This window comes from Tachypleus tridentatus, chromosome 1, assembly GCF_004210375.1.
Source record: "Tachypleus tridentatus isolate NWPU-2018 chromosome 1, ASM421037v1, whole genome shotgun sequence".
Classification (NCBI taxonomy): Eukaryota; Metazoa; Arthropoda; class Merostomata; order Xiphosura; family Limulidae; genus Tachypleus; species Tachypleus tridentatus.
Window position 1 is genome coordinate 17,570,728 of NC_134825.1, and position 24,903 is coordinate 17,595,630.

Sequence of the window (24,903 nt, forward strand, 5' to 3'; positions counted from 1 at the left end):
GTGTAAGTATTCCAATACCAGGCCCAGCAATCAACCTGCTGGAAAATTTTTTACTGGTCTATTCTTCAAAAGTGTCCTGTTCTAATTTCTTTAGTGTAACAGGATTAATATTCGACTCTTGAAAACCAGAGACCAGATTGACTATTGGCAGAATATTACCAGTAGACAAATCAGTCATTAAGTTAACTATTCTACATCTGGGGCAGATTAAGAAAGTAAGAATCTGAATAATACCAACTATAGGAACATCTATACAATACAATATAATTATGTTTTTCAATCAATCTACAATAGTAATTGACATACCTACAAAAAAATGGATATAAACACAACTGTGCCTACCTATATAAAGAAAGGTATGTACAAATTACTCCTCTAAAAGTGTACTTATAAAATTCTATAAATTAATATTTAAATATGTGTTATAACCTATATATGATGCAAATGGCAGAGCTGTACAGTGTTGTGACTGTTATTTGTACTTCAACATTGTGTTTGGTACAGTTTTAGGCAGTATATTGTCTTGTACAAACAGCAAATTTGCACAATCTAAATTTTTATTGTTATTATTTGTCTCTCCCACTTGTCTGGCATGACACTGATGCAGTCAATAGTTGCACACAGTAATTGTGATACAGCTATGCAATGTGTGAAACTGATTTGCAAAAGTCCAATCTATGACATTCACTTCATCACTGTTACTTCCATCAGCAACAATGGAAAGCTGAGTGTTTTGCTTTTGTCATAACAAAAGAGCTGATTACTAATCTTAACTGTGCAACAAAAGCTTCTGTGTTTCTTGTACAAAACACTAGAAATAAGTTGCAATCTTCAATAAATTACCGATAACACTGATCTCAGTCTGCAAGAACCAAGGTGTGATTCATGTTCAAAAGCCAAATTAATTAGTAAAATAAAATTTCCAGTAGATCAAAAACATCTGCAATTGCAATATTTCCTGTGCACTATGAGTATAACAGTAAAACAGTTGAAAGTTTAAGTTTCTGGACATTCCTGACATATTTAGGAAAGCTCACCAGATTTCATGTAACATATACATTTTAGTAGACACAGAATATAAATGAGCCATGTTGTTTTTTGTACAAAAAATAATTTAAAAATAAACAAGTTGAATCTATCTCACTGAACACAAAATATGCAAAACTATTAACAGACTTTTTTATTCTCTTAGCCCCATTTATTCAGGACTTAAACAAAATATATTTTTTACCACCATATAAACTGAAAATTCCAAGTACATATCTAAATGATTCTCTGAACTTCAAAAAATTATGTACGTTAAAAAACTACAGATATAGAGAAATTTTCTATTGAACTTACTAACTTTGCCTTTTCATTATTTTAGTGAAAAACTGATGATTTTGTGTTCTACACTATACCTGTATGGTTGGAGCCTCTAATATCTCTAATATTAGACTTTATCATCAAATTTATTGGTGCTGTAGCTTTTAAAGGGGCACATTTCTTTGTTTCCAAGGTCTTGTTGACACCAGTTTTGGCAAGATTCTGGTTCATCTTATTTTCTCTGGGCCCTACCACTGACTTTTTTGTAGATAATTTTAAGCTGTTTGAGTTCCCTCTTATTTTAGTGTTGGACGCTTGACCCACAGACAGGTGTTTGATTGATGTAGTGGCCTTTGGCAGCCCTGACCTGCGAGGAAGAGACAAACAGCTGGGAACAGGTAATGTCGAAGACCCACACTTGTTAGATTTTGATAAAGAATTAGGAGGCTTCAAACCTGATGTCACGGTAGTTCCACACTAAGAATTAGAAAATAAATAAAACCTTTATGTTTAAAGCATTAACATACAAAACACAAAAGAAACAACTTCAGATGCATAGATTACATTAAAGATTGGCTTCACAAGATATTTTTAACCAAAAATAACAACAAATTGAATTTTTAGAAAGGAAAAACTACCAAGATTTCCTTTTCTTAAAAATAATAACATGAAAAGATTTAAGTAATTGAACGAAATAGGACATTTTGTGGCAGTACTGCCTCGCATATTTTGTACATCTTTGTGGCAGTACTGCCTCGCATATTTTGTACATCTTTGTGGCAGTACTGCCTCGCATATTTTGTACATCTTTGTGGCAGTACTGCCTTGCATATTTTGTACATTTTTGTGGCAGTACTGTCTTGTATATTTTGTACATCTTTGTGGCAGTACTGCCTAGCATATTTTGTACATCTTTGTGGCAGTACTGCCTTGCATATTTTGGACATCTTTGTGGCAGTACTGTCTTGTATATTTTGTACATTTTTGTGGCAGTCTTGTATATTTTGTTCAGTGAAAGTTTGATAAAAAAATAAGTTTTTATAAGGAGAAGAGTTTTGAACCTACTTGGTAAGAAGTGCGAGTAGAATTACTTCCTATAAATTTGTATCATAATTTGCTTTAATGCATATGTAAGAAAGTACTGCCACAAAAATGACCTATTTCTTTAAATTACGTAAACCTTTTTTAAAAATAATAAAATGAAAAAACATGCAAGACAGTTTAGAAATGACAGAGAAAATTTCCAGAACAATATCTAGAGCACTTTTGATTCTGTGTTCAGGACATGAGCACAAAATACTTTACTGAAATTTAGATATTTTTATGTTGATTAATAAAAATATAATTTTACTGGTACAATTTAAATGCAAAATCATGAATGGTGTCAGTTACCTTATAAATATATAGAGAAAAGTTATAATTTTTTAAAAATGAAAATGCATTTCCAATGGGCACTTCCCTCCACTCACATTAGCTTTTCTCATTTTGTGCTGTCCTGTATTTTGATGATGCATGCCACAAGTCTTCCACATTCTTCCTATTGGAATCTTTGATTCTAACATCGCTCATGCAAATCAACATGTGCCATTTGCTCAAATATAAAATACATTTCAAATAAATAAACTGATTTGACAATGATAATGTATTAATGGATATGCATTGTGTTAGCTAAAATAGCCCATGAAAATCAATTGTGTCAAGAGTGGTTCACACCTCATTTTGCATTTAAACTTTTTATACATATTCGTGTGTGTGTTTTATGGGTTCAAATTTGGCCATAAGGACTTCAAAATTCAGCACATAAAATATTCCAAGTAAGAACTGATAAAAAAAATCATTGTTTATATTAATACTTCCACAAAAATAGAATATATATGCAACGTGTGTATATATAAAAACTATTTAAAGCTTTTCTTAATTTTTCTTATGTGCATTCTTTCTAGAACTGGTGGTCAAATTACTGGGATCGTATCACAAATAAAAGCAATATAATATTGTTGTATTAATCTAACTATGACTGAGGGTTTGTATATTAATCTGTTACAGTATGAAGTTAAGCATTAAATACGTTAAATATAAAAGCTGTCTTAATTACTCACCTTGTCATTAATGATGGAAACTTTTGATAACCTGTTAACAGATGTGTCATTCGTGGTCTTTTGCAATATCTTTACAAAGGATGAAAAGAAATCAGAATCTAATCCTAAGTTTTCACATCTGTAGTATTATTAATGAAGAATTATCTTTGTTCTTATTTTTACTACCATTACAAAAATGGCAAAATAATATTATTTAACTTAACATTCAACAACTATGGAATACACCCTAATATACTTAATAATCATACAATTCTTGATACTAAAGACTATTCAAAAGATGTAATAATTAAGCAAACCTTTCAATACGTGTAGTTTAAGACTTTATTGTGTGTTCAATTTCAATACATTTTTGCTAAACTGATACGCACAAATCTCTTCACATTCAGAGCTATTCAAAATAGTTATCAATGTTGGAAAGAAAAATTTGACATGCATGTTAACAATATAATAATATTTTATTTCATTCAACTGACTATTCATAAAAATCTGAAAATATTTATGCCTTTACTTGAAATGTAGGATACATAGCAAGGGTTTATATAAAATTTACAAAAAGTAAAACAATACATATACTGTATATGAAAACTTAAAAAATAACAATCAGTGAAGACATATACATTAAAGCAATAAACAAACAAGCTATAATGTCAGATTATCATGTAATGTTTACCTTAGAATGGTTTTGATATGATTTTGGCATTTTATCTGGCCTGTTAATGAAATGGTTTTGACTTAGCTCTTGAGATCTATTTAAGGAAGACGTAGCATTCTGTCTGTTGTATGATGTAACCTAAGGAAATAATTGATTGAGGAAACTAAGCCAACACCTAACAACAAAGTTCTATATCTGTAACATTTTCAGATAAATGATATTTTAAAATAACATTTCAAACTACTTACATAGGTACCTGAAACATGGATATGTTAAATCATGGAAAGTTACACTGAAACGGTTATCACGATTCACTGAATATATCAAAATATATGAATATGTATGATATTAAGTTTCAGAAGATAACTAACCTGATTGGATAAAGATATTCTTGCTTTCATATACAAAGATGGCTTGGTATTACCTACTCTTTGAACAGGAGAATTGTTTTGGAAAGATGAATCTTTAGAGATCGATTTCATTTCAGTTAAAGGTGATGACAACAGTATAGTTTCTCTTCTTAATTTGGATTTTTTCTCTGTCTTCTCCAGAGATATTTGTTCTTCTGGATATTTTATTATGTTTCTTTCTGCTACTAGGGGGCTCTCCTTAAGAGTAAATGTTCCTCTTCTTCTGATAGCCCTATCATCCTGACAAATACTTCCATCTGGATTTTTTTCTGGAGAAGGATACGGCAGTGTGGAGTCTATGAACTGACTTGCTTCCTGCCATGTCTCATTAACACTGAAGTAATTTTCTTTGTTTTCAATTGACACAGGTGAAGTAAGCATGTCATAACTGGGCTCTGAAGTTTTTGTTTTAAGTTCACTAGTAGAAGTGAGACCTTCCATCTTTGGATACAGGTCTATCTCATCTGTTTGTAGAGCAACTGTTTTAGATTTTGTTTGGATGTCGGTGCTCTCTCCTGTCAATATCAATAACTTTGAGGTGAAGTCGGGTAACAAATTAGAATTTATATTGTTGTTACTCACAGTAGACTCATACTCTAAACCCAGCTTATGTTCCTTGTTTGATGAACAGCAAACAATGATGGAAGGTTTTTTTGTTATTTCTCCACATGAGACTGGTTGCCAGTTATCAGAGGTATCTGAAAGCTATGAGAAATATCACTGAATATATATTAATAAATTGAAACAGTTAATTACAGTTACTTTCGTGAATTAGAAACAAGTACAAAAGAGAGTTCACTGAGAATGTAAATAAAGATAGTAATACTACACCTCTTTGTGAAAGTTTAAATGTTATCTTCTACAGAAACAATACATAACATACATTACAAGGATTTGAAAATATAATAAAAGTAATAATATTAGGGTCTTTGTTATAAGAATTAAAAACACTTTCAGAACAAAAACAGTGGCTGACATTACATTTACATTACATTACATTTACATGTAATATTTGTTTACAGTGATTATATAAATGTTTAGTTTTGTGAACTTGCAGATCTAACTTGGCATAATGCAGCTGAAACTTGTAATGAGCAAGAAGCTAAAGTATTATTTAATTTTTAATATTTATACTCAAATGTGATTTAATTAGAGTGACAGCGTACTTTGTTAAAACGTATAAGTTTATCTATTTAAATTTATCAGGAATGATCAAATATGATATTTAGACAATAAAGTCAAAGATAAATTGTTCAATAAATTCACAAGTTTAAAGGTAAATATTCTGAAAGTTTACAAACTGTAACAAAAAGAAAGGATGCATGTCTGTGAAGAAATCATGATTAGTCACATTTTGAGGTTGTGAGTAAAGAATTCTTCTTATAGTCGGTTGATTGTTTGAAATTTATTGGTGCAAAGCACCTGGGCTATCTGCACCAAACAACTGGTAAAAAAGTTAAAGTAAAATTATTAAAATACATAAACAGGAATAATGTTTAAACAAAAAAGTCTAATTTTAGAATTAAAAGTTTAAATAGAATTAAAAAGGCCAATGACCATTAAAAATTTAAACACATTACAGAGGTGGTCAGTGTCACCATTGTCAGTAACACTGTCCAATGTCAAGGTTGAATTCAAGGCAAAAACATGTTAAAATGGTGCCATTACTCATGATTGTAATGACAACATGACAGTAAAATGTGAGCTATAGTCACACAGACCATACATGGGCACATCATCCTAGATAAAAGAAAACGATGAGTTAAAATATGCGACCAACATGTAGCCTATCCACGACAACTTCCTCCTTCTGATCTTTATGGAAGCAAGATAGTCAAAAGCAATAAAAGGTTTGAACTGGAAAAGCTTGTTATCACATTGCTTAATCTAAGCTGACTGCTAACTGGTGTGATGATGAATACAGCAGTCCAAGTATTGGACAGGCACAGCCATGATAGCACCAGAACAGACAGATGTAGCTGCAATATGAGCAAGCTCATTCCCACAAATACTGAACTGGATGGAAGTAGATGATAAAGAGAAATGGGCTAGTCTGTCTTACGAATATCGTCAAGAACAGGGTGAAAACTAATGTGAAGCAATTCCAGGGTCAGTAGAGAGCGAAGTGAGTCAGTATAAATAGTAAAGTTTGTGTACTGCATAGCTCTATATGATCCAAGGCAAGAGAAGTGATGTATAATTTGGCAGTGAACAGAGAAACTGCAGAGGGGATTCTGTGTGCAACAACTGCAGATCCCACACAGTCACTTAATTTCAAACTCTCTGTATAAATGTGAATGGAAAGATGGTTCAAAAGATGTTCAGCAAACAGAAGGTGGTACTTCCAATCAGAAGTATCTGTCTTCTTCAGATGACTCAAAAAAAGTCACCTTTGGGGATGATAATAAGCCATGGTAGGTGGGGATGGGCTGACCAGTGGATACAAAGGCCAAAAGAAACAATGGCAGGCCATCTATTCTGAAAAAGCATGATCCATTGAGGAAGGAAAACACAACCTCAGGTGGGATGCTGTGGTAAGGAAGTTTTGAAGTGTACAGTAAAGACAGATACAAACAGCAGAGGTGCAAAACTCAACGTACAAAGACTGGAGAAGTGCAGAAGGCCCCTGTGCAGAGCTGAAGCCCCTGATAGTGAACATAATCCAACATATTCAAGACTGAGGTGGAGCCATAGACCAGAGACCCATAGTCCAGTTTCATATGAATGAGGACATGATAGATTTTTAGCACAGAACATCAAGCTGCTCCTCAAGAGGTGGAAGAGAGGACATGGAGGTTATTCCTTGCTTTTGTACACTTGACACGTAGTTGCTTGATGTGTGAAATAAAGGTCAGTTTATGGTCAGAGATAATTCCCAAGAACTCTGCCTCATGGACCACAAGAAGCACAACTTCTCTGAGATAGAGCTCTGGATCAGGGTGAATACCCCCTTGGTGACAGAAATACATGCAAACAGTTCTAGAGCAATAAATGGTAAACAGTTTGCTGTGGTCCACTTCAGTAAAGAGATGAGAGCAGTCTGTAGCTGCAATTCAATAAACCTCATGTTTGACAACCGACATGAAACGTAGAAGTTGTCAACACAGTGACTGTTTGCAAATGCAGGGAGGAGTTGTCCACTGATGACATTAATCTTTATAATGAAAAGTGTGGGATTCAAGACACAGCCATGAGGAAATTCAAGTTCCTGTGGGAAAGAACAGGAAAGTGTCAAACTCACATAGACTTGGAATTGTCAATCCATTAAAAAAATGTTTAATAAAAATTAGTAAATATCTACAAACCCATAGGAGTAGAGGTCTCACAGGATGCCATACTTCCATGTAGTATCATAAGCTTTCTCAAAGTCATGAAATACAGAAACAAGATATTATCACTTTTCCTTATTGACATTTCAAGTTGAATCAGATGGTCTGTAATGGAGCACTGTCGTCCAAACCCACGTTTGGTAGGAGATTGTTTGATCAGAGGAACCAGGTGAGATGAGTATTAACCATCCTCTTTAAGATCTTACAGAGACAGTTCATCAAAGCAAGTGGATGGTAATTCGAAAGAATCTTGGGAACCTTCCCAGGTTTAGGAAAATGAAGTACAATAGCATGGTACCAAGCATTGGGAAAAACATTCTCCTACCAAATCCAGTTAAAAACAAGAAAAAGAATAGTAAAACAGGCAGGAAGGAGATGGCACAGCATCTCATAAGGAATATCATCAGGTCTGATGCATTTACTGCCAGACTGATGAAGAGCAAGCTTGAGTTCCACCAGTATAAAGGGATGATTATAGTCACAGAGATGATCAGCCTGAATGAAAAGAGGTGATCATTTTGCTTGTGTTTTTGTGGCTAAGAAGGTGGGATGGGGGATGAAGCAGAAATGCTAAATGCAGTAGAAAAGCTTTTGCTAAGAGTATCAGCAATGCTCTGAAAATCAGCAATTTCTTGGCGATCATAAAGCAAGATTGAACAGGGGACAGAAGTATACTGTTCATTAACCTTTTGACTCTTGTCCCATATGATTTTGGACTGGTGGTAGAAGAGATGCTAGATGTGTATTTAATAAAAGATTCCTTCTGGTTTTAACATCTGACCTGCTGAGCATGTGTACAGGACCACTGAGAAGCAATGCAGTTTAAAAATGTAGGATACCTACAAAATGTATCCCAGGCCTGTTTTTGAGCCTTCTATGCCATGTGGCAGGTAGGATTCCACCACAGACAAGAATACTGTAGAAAATGTGATGAGGTTTTAGGAATACACTGAGCAGTTGCCTGGACAATAGTCAGTCACTGCTGCCATGCAGTTCATCTATCAATGGCTTACAGACAACAGGAGGATCAAGTTCTGAGAGAGCAGAAAAAGAAGGCTAGTTGGCCTGGTCCAACTTCCATCGAGACATGTAGGTCAGGTGACATCGATCATGGTCAGTCTCTCTCAAAATTATATGAATGATTACTGCCTACCCTCCAAGAAAAGTTAGAGAAAAGTGAAGGGGAGCAGGTAAAGAGATCAAAACACTGACTAAGTGCATAAAAATAAGTATAAGAACCAGTACTGAAGAGAGAAAGGTTGTGATTTGAGAGCATAAGCTCTCAAATGACCCCCCCATCAATATTAGTTCCACCCCAGAGGGGATTATGTCCATTAAAATCCCCGAGGATTAAAAGTGAAATGGTAAATAGTGATGGTACAACCCAAAGAAACATGAATGGCTACACCCTCCATGGGTGTATTCAGTGGCAAAGACAGTGTGGATATGTGCTGATCACCAGCAATGCCACCTCTCTATGCACTTGTTCATCACACAACCTGTCATTTCTGTTCAAAGAAAATTGTCAAAGGGTGACTGCATCAGCAGGTTTCAGAAATGTTTCCTGTAAGGAGAAACACAAAGGATGGCAAGAATCAATGAAATCCTTAAGTTCATCTATATTTGAATGAAAACCCAACATCAAAGTATACAATTTTATTTATGTGGAGAAGAATGGGATAGGGAGTCCTGTTTTTGACCATGCTTTTTTTTTTTTTTTTCTTTTATTGGACAGAGGTCTCTTAACATTCTTGGATCCTGCCCTGGGTTGAAGAGCCATGTCTCTGTCTGTGGACAAAGATTCCAGCGACTGAGGGTGTGAACTAATAATCACTTTCATCTCTGGGCTGTGGAAGAGGATGGACCCAAAGAAACACCTAAACCTAAAGGACATGGACCCAGGTTGTCACTGGAAGGAGTGGCAGAGGACAGAGATGGAAGTAGATGTAGATTTGTCAACTCTTTTAACCAAGGGCAAAAGACTCTTCAGATGTTTTGCAAATAACTCTGCTGGAGGCACAGAGAGATCTGTCTGCACTCCTACTGTGACAGTGGGACAGCAATATGTCTGAGATGGTGTGGGGGACAATAACTTCAGAGACTCTGGGTAGGAAATACTGTTGACACTTTTCAAGTATTTCACCCACTTAAAACAAGAAATAGAGTAAGAGAGGTGTAAAACACTACAGTTAACACAGTGTGTTTCCAGTTTGCACTCATAAGCATTGTGGTCTTTGCCACCACAATGAGCACACCTTAAAGAACCACAAAATGATTTCTTTAAGTGACCTAACTGCTGACACTGCACACATCCAAGATGGTTTGGAATGTATGGCTGTACCTTACAGTTCAGATAATCTGTTTTTACTGTGGCAGGAGGATGTGGTGATGCAAACATCAATTTCAGAACATTAGTAGACATCGTAATTCCATCTTTACAAGTGCAAATTCTGTGCACCACAAAAATACCTTGGCTGGAGAAATCAGTAAGAATCTCTGACTCGGGAACTTTCTTTAATTCCCTCTGAACTATAACTCCTCTGGAAGAATTCAAAGTTGCATAGGAGCAACCTTGATGGGTATATAACTAATGGCCTTCAATTTCAAGAGTATGGTATGTTGTGGTGAAGATGTTTCCACCAAAATGTCTCTAGAGCATATCTTTACAGACATGGGAAAGCCCTAAGAATTTCTCAGATAATAAATGCATAAATAGAAATCAAGGTACAGAATCCACGTGTGATGGTGACTGTACAACAAAATCATCCATGCATGGTCATTTCCTAATAATCTGTTTTTTCTCCAATTTTTTTCATTTGTATTATTATTTCTTGAATGAGGGTATCATTAATAAATGCAATACATTTCAATACTTACTGATCCCACCCACCATGAAGCCCTATGAGGGGATGCACCACAACTCCAAACAAGGACATTGCAGCAATGCTTTGGTTTCATGAGCACTACACCTGAACACCAACATCAGACACAATATCTAGAACACCCACTGAGAATGTCCAACACTAGTACTTGGTTGATCCTAGACAAAGTAAACCAGATGAATGACCCTGTGGGTATCACCTCATGGCCATCTGTCTACAGAAATTCAAGGTAAAAGTGGTGTGTTAGAGTTGGATCCCTCAACCACCAAGTTCCTCTCCTCTCCTTCATGAGTCACCATGCACATCAAACACATGGGTGGATGTTTAGATCCCAGAGGAAGGGAATTGAAAGTACAGAACCTTCTCTGGGAGGCACCCTCACCACTTACCATCGTATGGAATCTTCTTGTAGCTACTTACTAGTTTATCTAGATTGTAAGTGATGAAGACAGTCAATTAAAGAAAGAAAAACTAAAGAAATAATCCAATTTTTTGTGTAGTGTTTATTTATTTCTTATAAAATAAACAAAAAACCCAATGAGAAACTAGAAATTCAACTCACCATAATAAGATGTTGGTAGATAGGTTGATGATTGTTTCTTTAATAATTTACAATATAAACTAATTTATACTCTTGCAGAATGTAGATGTGCAAATAGAACAATTATGTAAGATGTAGAAAGTGAACAAACAAAATCAGAAACACTGCAAGATTAACCATGAATAAATAGCTAGTTCACAGCAGTAGACCGACGCTCAAAATAAAGAATAAAACTGGTTAGTAATCAATATCTAGTAGCTGAAAATAATTATTTTAAACTATTTAATAATTAGATTTAGTTGATTATATAGGCTACTGGATAATTTCACTATCTCATAACTTTTCAGGATTTCTAGGACCAATTACTAACCCTTGCCATTCTTTTCATTGAACTCCATCAAATACCAATTAACACCCCTAAACAGAATAAAAACTGTATACATGTGTAGAAATGTGATATTTTAACATTCCATCAATATTTAGGTAGTATTTCTTAATTTCATGTTTGTGTTATGAATATCATTAATGACATCATTGTCAACTGGATATAGAATCATCATAAACTTGCACTACTTCTCTTGTACAAAGAAAGTTCATGTGCCACAATGAGTGTTCCATAGGTTTGACACTTTGACTCAGAGGTTTCCTCATATTACTTTTGTTGTACAAGACAAGCATTACTTTATACGTTTGCAATTTCTCACTCCTGAGCTCAGTCATTTTGCTCGACACTTTGCTTTACAGCTTTATCTAGAGAATTCCATTTAAATAAACCATAACTGACAGTATAAACTTCCCAATGGTTTATATAATAACATCTTGTCAAATATATGGCATACATTTCTGCAGTGTGTTGGTGACACATTAATTTCTTCACTGTGAGACTGCACTCACAGTTGCATTAAGTTACATTTAATAATTAATTAAACCACTTTACTATCACTGTATTCTAATTAAATTAGCATTAGCATGTGCATTATAATTCAAAGTTTTATTTTAGTTTGAGTTCTTTTATATCAAAAGAAACCTTTAAATATAAATGGTTAAACTTGCAGGAGAAATCATAGATCTTAAGGTTTTGTCTCTAGTACTCTAATATACAATGTATTGGAGTACCTATGTTGAATCTATTCACATACAGTGCTATTTATTCATTCTTAGTTGAAATTCTGTCACCAAGTCAGAGATTAGAGAATAAATTTGCTCACCTTTCTGGCAGTAGCCACACCACCTTTTTATTTGGACATTATTTCAAGTAACACATAATTATTTGATTAACATGTTTATAATCAATAGAATAAGCTCATTTTAAACAACAATCTAATTATTTTAAAATTGGCAAGCAATGTTCTTTACCAAGTACATCAAACAACAGTCACATTGTTTACTGATTTCATACTCTCTACCACTTTGTTTTCTCTTGCCTATATACATATTAGTTAGACAGTTAAATTTGTTTTACTTTTATATTTTAGTTTATTACACATTATTTATATTTGAAATTAATTTTTGAAAAGTTTAATTCTGTAAAGGAATTCAAACTTTGCTCTGGTTCTCAAGGGCTAGTTTACTTTGTAAGTGCAAAAACATTTTATTGAACACTTGCTTATTTCTGCCAAAAACAATGCAGTTGGAAGTTATAGAAATGCAACACTGGAGAAAATTCAACAAGTGACCATGCAACCCCATTTTTAAAGAAAGGCTGGTTCTGATTTAATTAACTAGGATCACAGGTATGGACAGTTATCCTGACACTGCTTTACTCATGGTAATCCATGAGTTGGCAAGATCTGGGATGGACATTGTTATAATGCAAAACATACAAGAGTGAATCTACTAATGGTTTGGTAGTACCCCATCTCAACAGTGAGCTTTATAGACCAAAAATGTTGTACAGTGCAGAATTTATGGATAAGTATTCTTGGATAAGCACCACTCACTGCAGATCAGAATATAACATTTACATAAATGACTCTGAAAGGAAATAAAGAAGTTTACTCACTCACAGATGTGTAGAGAATAGCAGCAGGAAGTATTCTGTATCTAGATGAAAAGAAGATGGCCATCTATTGAAGGTAATGGGAGATGTACGTATTAGGTGTGAATAACATGCCAGACTAACTGATTTTCTTCAATGGATGACAGAAATTGGCACCCATAGAAAGGGAGAGGTGCCAGATATCATGAGTAGATGCTTCAAAAAGACTGAGAATAAGAAGACAAGGAAAAATAAGCCAATCTGATAAGCTGGTAAATCTATACCATAAAGGCAGTAGGATAAATATCATGGAGAGAGGAAGTGTGCAAGTGATAAACAAATGGGAACCATGGAAAAAATCTCTTTCCAGATGGGCCAAACATTAAATTTTGAAAAATAGTAATCCCTTCCAGGACAAGTGGAAAAATAGCAAAAATGGAAATGGTACTGCTAATATGTTATTTAATACTTACTAATTACAATGTACTGCTGATTAATCCTCTTATCCTAGGTGTCCTTTAATGTGCATGACACATAGTTCTAGTGTCTTACATTCAAAATTTTATTTAAATACTTTTTGTGTATGTTACACTAATTAAGATACCACAAAATCTAAGCCAATAATCTACATTTTAATAATGTACAACTTTTTAAGTTCCTAATTCTACAAGACAATATTAAAAAATTCTGAATTTCCCCAGTGTGAAACACAAGAAATTTTCTCTTGGCATTTTGTCTTCTCTATTTTATCCACCATCTCTTGAAAAGGAACAAAATTAAACTTACACTACCTACTATAAAATCACCATTGCTCAGATAATCCATAACTCTCTTTCAGCATTCAATTTTGTTTGGTAACAGAGCTATTAAATAGAAAATCAGACCCCTCCAGCCACACCCACCTGTCAAACCCTCTCCTTCAGGATTTGTTAATAGTTGTCTTTTACACTTAATTATATGTTATTTATAACCAATAAAAAGTCAAGGTTTCAAATGACATATTGTATAATGTTGTGTTCTGAACATATAATAGTCAATTTCACTCAGAGTACAGACAACATTTGAGCGAGAAATTTAACAACTAGTTTGGATGAATATGTAACGCCTCTTGTTACACAGTTAGAAAACATTTGAGTTTGGAGAAATTCCCACTTCTTACATAGGTCTATATTCTATGGAGCATTAATAATCAAATATGAATTATTTACTGCATTACTGCAATTAGTATAAAGTAGTAAATTGTGTAAGTACTTTATTTCTTGTTTAATCTTTATTATAAAAAAGTAACTGAAAAGTAAAACTAGGGATCTTCTTATGATTAGGTCAGGTAGAAATAAATAACAAAAATGTGTCACAAGGCATACACACAAGTTGTATACACACATAAACACACAAGCAGCATGTAGATAATGTAATTGTAATAGCATAATGTGAGCTGCAGTTGCCTTCAAGTGATATACAAGTTATAATGGTGCAGATAGTAGACAGACATGATTCAAAGGGTAATCAAAAGAATAATAAAACTTTATTACATGTACATTGTTATGAGCTTAAAGCTAATTAGGATAATTACAATTTGAAGTAATTCTAGAAAGTAAAAAGAGTAATTTATTTTTACTTAATTTTTTTTTGGTAGTTACAAGGTCAGTCAGATTGACTGATCCTGTTTTGAAATAGGATAGAGAAAATAATAGATCAAATATAAACTTCTAGTGAAAAAAAAAGTTTGAAATGTACTTAGGAGGTTTTAGGGAGTACAGAACTAAAATTTGGGAGTATTTTCAATCTTAACATGAACATTATTTTGCACACATACTATTCAAAACAAATAATCAATATATTCATGGATAAATCTTTATTTTATTAAAAATACTTCATTATAAAATGATTTTTTTTGTATCTGAAAGACTCAATATGTTAACTGAAAGACTACCAGATTTTGTGAAGATATACAGTAAGTTGAAAGTATCAAATCTATAAAGACTATAAATAAATAGAAAGAGGTTACATGGTAGGTCAAATTGACTGAGCCCACACTGAGAGAGTTAAGAACCCTGTACGTAGCATTTTTGGCTTTCTTTAGGAAATTACCCGTAAATGTTTGGGAGAAACATGGTTTTTGTGCCATTTTCATCTTCCTTCTCGCTGATTCTAAGGTGGAACTTGACAATGTCTTCAAAAGTCTATTCTGTTTTTGCACACAAGTGAGAAAACCCTCTCATAACTTGCATTGCTGTATGGTATTACAAGGGTAGATGTCATTGCATCTGAGAGTTTATTATACTTAAAGTTGCCCAGTTCATTTTTATTTTCCCAATACTGCACCAACACTTGTCTGCTGGTTCACTGAGATCTAAATCAGTAAATATATCAGCATGGTGTGCGAGAAACTGCTACGAAGACAGTTCATTGTGTTGGCCCAATGTACATCCCTTGCAAACGGATAGCTTGAATTTTCCAACAAAGTACAATTATGTATGCTACTTATGCATGTTTCAATGTCATGTTATAAAGTGGAAACTTGGTCTTCACATATTACAGTGAAGTTTCAAAGTAATTTCTTACATCTTTATAGAAGGACAGTTGGATTCCTTTGTCAAGCTTTGAAAGAAAGGCTCAACTCGTAACCATTTACCAAGTTCTAATTTTTTTAAAAGAACTTTCTGTCTTTGAAATTCAAAACTATTTATACAATTTGAAATTGTATGTGGGGTAACAACTCTGCTTCCAAATCATTAAATAAAGAAAACCAGATTATCTGCAAGCAACAGATAAGTGGGTCCCTCATATTGTAGTTTCAAATTATACTTGTCAAGACTTGTCTTTGACAATATTTGAATATAACTGTTCAGAATTAATGCATACTTATCTTCTTAATACAAGTAGCTTGTAAAGTCTTTCATCTTACAAATAAGAGTTTCATGATGATTTAGTGTCAGGTGTGTCCTGTAGCTTCTCTCTTTGGAATTTTGTCTGCTACTTTCTCAGAGTAACCATCCATAGAAGCTTGGAAGTTTTTGTTTACATTTTTCTAAACAATCACCTTTTCTACTGATATTTTGAATTTGCATGAAAAAAACTTTGGCATCACACCATTTTTTTTTTCTTTTAGTCATGTTTGGGTACAAATTAATACTTCAAATGTCTCCACCATTCATTTAACCTCTGTAAGCATTTTCCAAGAGATAGCCTGTGTCTGCAAACATGCTTCAGAATAGTTTGAGTCTCCACATCATTCAGATTCTAGAATTCTCTAAATCCTTATTTTGTATTTAAACTCTTATCCAAATAGTAATAAATGTTAACAAGAATTTCTGCCAAATGAAGGAGATGAAATGGGCATTCCTTAATCACCATTTCACAGTTAAGTTTCACAAGATGATCTTTTTTTACTCCCTGTAATCATATTTGTATTGTCAACAGCTAATGATACATCATTTTCCCACTTTAATGACTTTGAGGCTAGTTCTTAAAGAATTCTGCAATATTCTTGCCAATTAATTTTCTGATTAAATTCAGATTAGAAAGTAATGCATTTATTACATTTTCCTTGTTTTCATGAAAGTACATCTACCATAGAATACAGGTTACTGTCAATAACATCACAGCCATCAGTGGACAAGTTGAAAGTACTTGTTTCAATGTTACTCACAATTTACTCAGTTGTACTGCTAGCCATTTCTCCAACAATTGCAGGTTTTGGTTCTAGAGCATCTATATCTTACACAGATTTCCAAATTCCAAAACATTTTGGTTCAAATCTTTGAAGCACGGTTTGGAAATACCAAAGGAAGATTGTGTTCTACAGTGAAGGTGGTGAATAAACATTTTACTCTGATCAGATCACTTTCTGATTTAATGTCAGGTTTTATGAAAAAAAAATGGGTCAATTTTATTAATTCCAGAACAGATGAGCAGTTTGACTAGTGTTTAGTAGTTTTGAGATGTTTTATGATGTCATTTTCACCTCTGTGAGCAATGGAGAATTCACAAACATCATCTTTCATAATTCATATCCTTTGAGGATAACACAATATCATTGATCTTTAAATTTAAATACTTAAACTTCTGCTTGCTATAAACTATGTTTCTCCATAACATTCCTCTCAAAAAATGATCAGTGCACCCTAGATACTTACTACTTACATGCTTTTTCTACTAAACCATTTCAAAGTATTTGCAAGATTTAGACAAACCAGAGAAGCAGTGAATTATTTGTAGAGTTATTAGTACAAAAAAGGTTAGTGAAAAAAATATGGAATTTTCCATAAAATCCTAAAATAACACAACAGTTTGTACAGGCATGAAATTGGAACAATTGTGCTTAAGCCATATATTGACAGATCTGTATATGGGCAATATAACATTGTAAAATACAAACAGGACAGAGAAGTTAATCCAAGTTGAAGCTGGAATATAAATGGAAATAGGCGAGCGCATAATGTCACCTAAATAAACTGACAACATCTTGGGACAAAAACAACAATCCAGATACAAATGTATAGTGATAAAGGACAAGCAACATGCCAAAGATTAAAACATATGGAAAACAAAATTTAGGTCTCAATCAGAAATGGGTGTAAAACAAGGATGAAATGAAAAAAACAATGAGAGGACCAGAGAGAAAAATAAAAATATTTGATAGAAATGGAAGGTATTGCTGTTTTAAAGCCAGCAATGGTAGAAATGGAAGAACCATTGTCAAACAGCCAGGTTAAAAAAAATTCAGACAAATGAAGACCAATATGATGGGAAAGGAGAAAACTATATCATAGAGACCACCTGCAAAAAAAAAAATGTCGTATTCTCTGATATACCAATAAGGTGGAAAGGTATCAGAATGAGAAAGAATATAAGCTACCCATATGGAAAGCCCAGACCACTTTGCAAGAGATTGGGAAAAAATGTCACACATGAAGCCAGAGTGTGATGATATATTGGTAATTGAAGATGTCAAAGAAGGGAGGGAAAAGCAGTAGTAATGAAGGCAATGACTAAAGAAGGAGAAAAACAGGAACCCAAGGTTGAGCAGGCTAAAATGGTACAATGATAAGGAACTGATAGGAAGTGGACTGGATAATAATCAGTGATGATGAGAAAACCCACTTGTAGAGAAAAACATGTAAAACGACTGGTTTGGGTTGAGAAAATTTTTATGTAGAGGAGCGAACATTTCGATCTTCTCCAGTCATCGTGAGGTTCACAAAGAAAGAAAGAGGTAACTGGCCAATAACTGACCACATGTTTGAAGGGGGTTGTGTACCTGAGTGTAGGAATGTAGAGGGCATGCTTAGATGTTTGATTATATATATTAATATAGGTATAAAGATGTTCCTTTGTATTGGTTTATTTTGGGATTGAGTTGTTGTATAAGTAAGGTTTCTTTAATTTTGCATTTGTTTATGTTTGTTTCTTTATTTAGTATTTGAGTGTTTATTTATATTGTGTTTATTTGATTTGCAGTATTCAAAAATATGTGAAGGTGACTTTGTGTTCTTTGAATCTGGTTTCCATTTTTCTACTTGTTTCTCCAATATAGAAGTTGTGGCAATTATCACATTGTATTATATAAATAATGTTGGTGTGGTGTTTGTCAGTGTAGTTTTTACATAGTATAGACCTCAGTTTTGTGCCTTGTTTTTGAATGAATTTGGTATTAACTGGAATGTCATATTTTGTAACTAGTTTTTCGAAACTGCTCCATACCATATATTCCCCACATCAGCAGAAAAATAACCAACAATTGGCAAAACCTACTCCCCAGTGGATAAGGTATTGGGTCAGAAGAAAGAACTTATCCAACTTGACAAGCCACTTACTGAAGAGGCAAATGAGTGTACTTATGAGATGTCTGATGGGATGGAGAGTCACCCACATAATAGTTAAAAGACAGAGAAGAAGAATGAATGAGTAAAAGCCTGATCACCCAGTAGAATATACAAGGTGTATATGCCAACAGCAAATCATGAAATTGATAAACTTGATCTTTGTGAACAAAACAAAGATAAAATCTGATGTTTGGTGTGACAGTTCTACTGTTATACATTTATTTTAATACCTATATTTGTTTTATTTTGATGCACATGATGTATATTGTTGGATGTGTATTGAGGAAGTCCTGCCTGTTCTCTGAATTTGTAGAAGATTTTTGAGAACAAGAATCAACAATGCATAATTTATGAATATAGTGGTGTCTTCAAATATTGTTGAACATTTGAGAATCTCACCAAATTGATATAAAAGCCATATGAGAGACAGTAATAGAATATTTGTTGGTTAGCTACAGTCAGTATACTACAAGCCTCAGAAGCTGTAACTGTGATAAATGCTTATTAATCACAAAACTACAGAATTTGACCAGAAACATTTATAGATTTTGAACACAGTGAACCATTCAACTTCAATGAATTTACTTCAAACATTATAATTTCTACAAAAACATTAGATATTTTCTTTGGTAAAAAATTTGCTTGTAAACATTGTTAGGGTACACAAGAATAGAACTAGTAAGTAATCCTATCAAATGAAGTGTATCTGTTTGTTAACATAAGGTAATTTATACCTCGTGGACCTGGACTGTCGATAACATATTCAACTCCAGACTAGACAGAAGACTGAATATTGTTTGCAAGATTTTTGTATATAAACCAATATTACTAATAACTATTTGTAACAACCATTATTATAAATTGTATTAGAATATATTTGTGTCAAGGAAGAAAACTGTGGGTATTAGTCTTGTTGGTAAAATATCATGAATTTGATACATAGACATTCAATTAACTTTTAAGTTAAAATGAAAAATTTTGTCCATTTGAAATCTTATAACGTTAACCTTCACCATCCAAGAACATGGAGTAAATGCTCAATGAAGGGTGAGGAAAAACCATGGTGAAATGAGGAGATGAAGAAAACAGAGGATTCAGGAAAGATCTATAACAGGATACTAAATCCTTGGTCATCTTGAGAGTGATGAACAACCAGGAATAGAATCCTGGAGAAGTATGTCTGACAGGTTGTATAGCATTCTTGAAGACCTTAAACTGCTTCAAAAGAGACATTGGCTAAATAATAGATTCCTTGAGAAGGGAGAGAGGAATAAGATGTGGGGTTTGTGAAACAAGACATATTTCATATTATTGTTATTACTGATCATTAAGGTAACATCAACAAAACCTATACTCCTCTTGTCACTCAAATGATTTGGAATGAATTTGATGTTAGGATATATGGAATTTAAATAAACTTTTCTGACAGGGTTCATTGCCAGTCTTTGCATCTCTATATTGTTAATGTGATTCAATATGAATGCACATACTGTGTTGATTGCATTGTCTGTCCATAAATGTTCGAAATGAGTTCATTCAGCATCTCACAGTCTAATTAAAATATCATTTTTAGCTGAATACATGTAAGTAATTAATGGTGTAGTACTCAAGATTTGTTGTTTTTTTACCCCAGCAAAGCATTGTGAAATGTTAATTAGATAAATGTTAAAACTTACCTTAGTAAAACCAGACTTCAAAGTAGGCCCTTCATCTTGGTTATACTTTTTCATTGGATTTTTTTCAATATTCAACTCTTGAAGAACATCATCTTGACCAGTTCTATACAAAAATATTAGATGTAGTAGTGATCATGTTCAAGCATACAAGATTAATGCATTCATTAGAAGATACTTCAAATTCTTGTTCTCATATAAACACACACAAAACCTAGTATTGGAACTGATCACTCTTAATTTTATAAACAGTTTTAAGTTTTCAGAGTCACATCAAAGATTCAATCAAAAACCATGCCACAAGATTGTAATTACAGATCTGCTGAAGGTACATATAGCCTTTGATCCATTAGCTTCATTCCACTTATTTTTCAGTAGAGAGACACTTATGTGAAATTAATCACTTAGCATCTGACAAGGTATTCAAGTGATCAGTCCTTGGTGCACAAAATACATCCTTAAATAGCTTTAACAGACAGCACATTTTGAAATATGTTTTTTTGTTTTTTTTACCTCTGACCAGTTCAGGCAATATGTTTCAAAATTACAAACCAGAGAACAAACATGGTCAGTCTCTTCTGTTACTAATGTACATGGTAATGACAGAGATGCCAACTATTTCAAATGACTGAGCGTAATGATTGTAGACAGAGCCCTTTATCATTTGCAGGTAATAGGCCTGACCAATGTCTCTAAGCTATTTATTATTATATTATTATTATAACTATTATTATTTATTACTGCTATAGATTGCTCATTTATGACTGTTTTGTGTATTTAACAAATAAATTAAAACAAAATTATTTTGAAATTATGTCTTTTATTTAGTTCAGTATGTTTGTTACTCTGAGTACCAAACATATTGATAAAACAACATTGAACATGCACAAACAGTAAGCAGAAATAGCCTTTGTGTAAGGACTAGTTTATATCATGTTTATGACACTTATTGTAATAGTTTTGCAGCTGTTGCAGCCTTTGCTTTCATGAGAATGTCTCTGGATGGTTGGGAGTTATAATAACATTGTCCATTTGACTGCATTCACATCTTGTGTGTGAAAATGCTGCTCAAAACTGAGGTGCTCAAGTTTGGTCTGAACTTGCTTTTGTTTTTAGTTACTAAACTAAATATCCTTTCACTGTCAGCATTAGAATAGAAGATTGTAAGAATTCCAAGCATAACCCTACTCAAAATGTCATACTTCTGGTTTCCATCCTTAACTGTAGACAGCTGAACCCAAAACTTGTCAACATTCAACTGAAGGACAGTTTCTGAGAAAGTATCAATTTGATAGTTCAAATATTGTCCTTCCAACTTGTCAATAGTGTTGTGCTCATGTGTATTGACAAGGACAGGATACCTGTCTGTAAAGAAGCGTAGAGAAGAGAAATCTTTGCTGACTTTCAGTTTTGGATCAACAACCTCTGCGTGAATCAGAAGTTCATCATTTAGAGGGAAATGTTTCATCATGCAATTTGTAGCTGCAATATAGTATTTCTTGACACTGGTGTAGAAGCTGATCAGGTCCAGGTCCTTTTCATATTTAACAATGTATTCCTTAGCAGCATTTCCAATAGAAACTGCCTCATCAGATTTGTGTAAGGATTCATTGTTGTAGTCAAGTTCAGTAATGTTGCCTTCAAGATATTTTGGTTGATGTATCTGACAAGTATATTTTTAACTTGTGTAATCAGAGTTCTATGCATAATGTGTATGCAAGGTTTTTCTCTTTGCAATATCAAATTAGCTTGCTCAAATAGAGGAATTGCAGACTGAAGAAAAAGACAAAATAACAAGTTCATTTTGTTGTCCAAGAAAACTGTTAACTTATCTAACTTGCTCTGCACATAACTTTTCTTGGTTACTTCCTTGCTAGCTTATGTTTTCTTCTCTTTTTTCATTGGTTGTTTCTTCTTTAGTTCAAGGTCAGACTGTCTAAACATATATTGAGTTATATCAAATGTTTCTTTGTTTGCTTTTGGAGACTGTTGTCTTGTGTCTCTGTGTGGCTGAGAGGATGTCTTGACTGTGTCCTTGTGTGGCTGAGAGGATATCCTGACTGTTAAAGTCTTGCTGCTTGACTGAGCTGCATGTTTACATCCTTTTTAATCTAATTTTCTTTTCACAGTAAAAATACTTCTTCAATGGCTTCCACATGTCCAATATTCTGTTGAGGCACACCCCAAGTGATAGCCATCTTGTGTTAACAAGTTGTAGAATTTTTCTTGTTTCTTTGTCATACAATCCTTGAAACTCTTTGAAATGTTGTTTTCTGCTAGCACTTTTTTCCAGAAAATAGTAGATATCAATCAATATATCAGAAATTGGGCAGGGCAGTTCTCTGGAAGCTTTCTGGGCAGAAATATTCATGAGGTGACAGACACAGCCCATGAAGCAAATGCTAGGCTGTCGTCTTGAGATATGTCCCATCATACCTTTACCTATACCAGACATAACTGAGGCATTGTCTGAAGAAAAACTAAGACAGTTTTCCCATGGAATTTTCCTCTTTGTCAGTTTGTGGTCCAAAAGCTTGAAAATATTCTCTCCCATTGAAGCTTCTTTCCATTCCACCATTGTCAAAAGAGAACAAACAATTTTTCCAAGCAAAGGGTCAAGATATCATACAACCACTGGATACAGTTTTGAGTCTCCATGTCTGTGGATCCATCTGTGGCTAAACTGTAAACACTGTTAGTAAGTATGCTTGAAATCATTTTGTCATCTTCACAACCCAACATTTGTATAATGGCTGTAATTTTGGTTCTACCACAACCATATTTTTTCACTATATCAGAGTCTGGGAACATTTTTCTGAATAGATGTCCTGCATGATCGGCTACAGCTAGGAGTAAATTATGAGCAATGATGAATTGCATGAACAACACTTCTGCATTTATGGTTTCATATTCTGAATTCTTACTCATAAATGTCGTTATCTGCATCGTTTTTGTCTTTGCCTCAGCCTTTTGTTGGTGAGATGCTGATTTTGTATGTCTGGAACAATCGTTTATCCCGCCATATGACACAGAAAAATCGATGTGACAAACTGTACAAAACGCATGACTGTCACTGATTTTTGATACAATGACCGGATATTTTGCACTATATTCTTTCCTAAATTTTTGATTCACAGTTTTAGTCCTTTTAGATTTGCCAGAAACAAGACAATCTGGTGAATGAGGCCTCTTTTTTTCCCATCTTGTGAATGATCGCATCGGTGTTTCTATGCCGCTTAGAAAACGAGAAATACCCATCTACGCGAGTGCTGATTAGCTGACAAGCACTGATGACATAACTATGGATTCCCCCACGCACCCAGTATGAAGAAGCACTGCACTCAAACTATTGGTAGACATCGGAGATACAAATATTTTTTTATTATTTCAAGCACAAACATGATTATCGCAAGTAGCCATTTGGACTATCTCTGTTATTTATTATCAAAATTTATTTGTATCTCACTAGAAATTTTCTTTTCACCCCTTTCAAGCCCTAGGGGAACAATTTATCACTTTATTGTATAGGCCTATATAATATATAATAATTTGGGAGTTGCAGTTGTAATATTTGTCTATATGAGCATATAGTCGTAATGTATACACCAAAATCGTAATGATTACGCTCAAATTGTAATGGTTGGCATCTCTGCAATGGTAATACTCTATCCTTCCACCCCTTTGTCAAGCTACAACATTGGTAACCAGTTCTCTGTGGCTTAGTCAACTTTTAAAACACTTGATACTTCAATTTAACAGAAGGATGATGGAATAATTAGGTCTTAACAACAGTTTCTCAATTTAGTAGTTTCATTCTAGTTTAAATATAAATGGTGGCTTTCTCTTACCTCCATCAATTCAAAACCTTTTAAAATCTGCTTTCAAATAATTTCACATTTTACTTAGCTAAAGTTTGGAAATTTAATAACTTAAAGTATCTAACTTTTCTCAGGATGTCTTAATGCAAAGAGCCCAGTGACATGGAAAGTGCTTCTATCAAAATTTAGATAGTTTTGCACACTTCAAATTGCATTAAATTATCCCTTGGTAATTCAGTTTCTCCTTTCTAAAAGTCTAAAGAATATGCTAACCAACTTCACTGAATTATAATAGCTCTCTTTTTATGTCAATTACAGGTGACAGCTCAACATAACCAAGCTCACTAACAAACTTAAGTTTTCCCTGCAGATATCTCATCTAAAATAT

At 33.6% G+C, this 24,903-nt stretch overlaps 1 protein-coding gene across 3 annotated transcripts in view; it reads right to left on the reverse strand.

The window, feature by feature from the left end:
* LOC143244038 (uncharacterized) overlaps positions 1 to 24,903 on the reverse strand; it is a 53,549-nt gene that overhangs the window by 16,852 nt on the left and 11,794 nt on the right. For 2 of the 3 annotated variants that reach the window (XM_076488027.1, XM_076488017.1), the window contains exons 5-9: positions 20,701 to 20,803; positions 4,428 to 5,171; positions 4,075 to 4,194; positions 3,405 to 3,473; positions 1,401 to 1,782 (exon numbers count right to left, since the gene is read on the reverse strand). In XM_076488027.1, coding sequence (XP_076344142.1) covers positions 1,401 to 1,782; positions 3,405 to 3,473; positions 4,075 to 4,194; positions 4,428 to 5,171; positions 20,701 to 20,754 — 1,369 coding nt within the window. In that variant the 5' untranslated portion in view covers positions 20,755 to 20,803. Of the gene's footprint in view, positions 1 to 1,400; positions 1,783 to 3,404; positions 3,474 to 4,074; positions 4,195 to 4,427; positions 5,172 to 20,700; positions 20,804 to 23,621; positions 23,665 to 24,903 lie in introns of those variants that run through there. The other variant, XM_076488037.1, reaches the window with a different exon arrangement.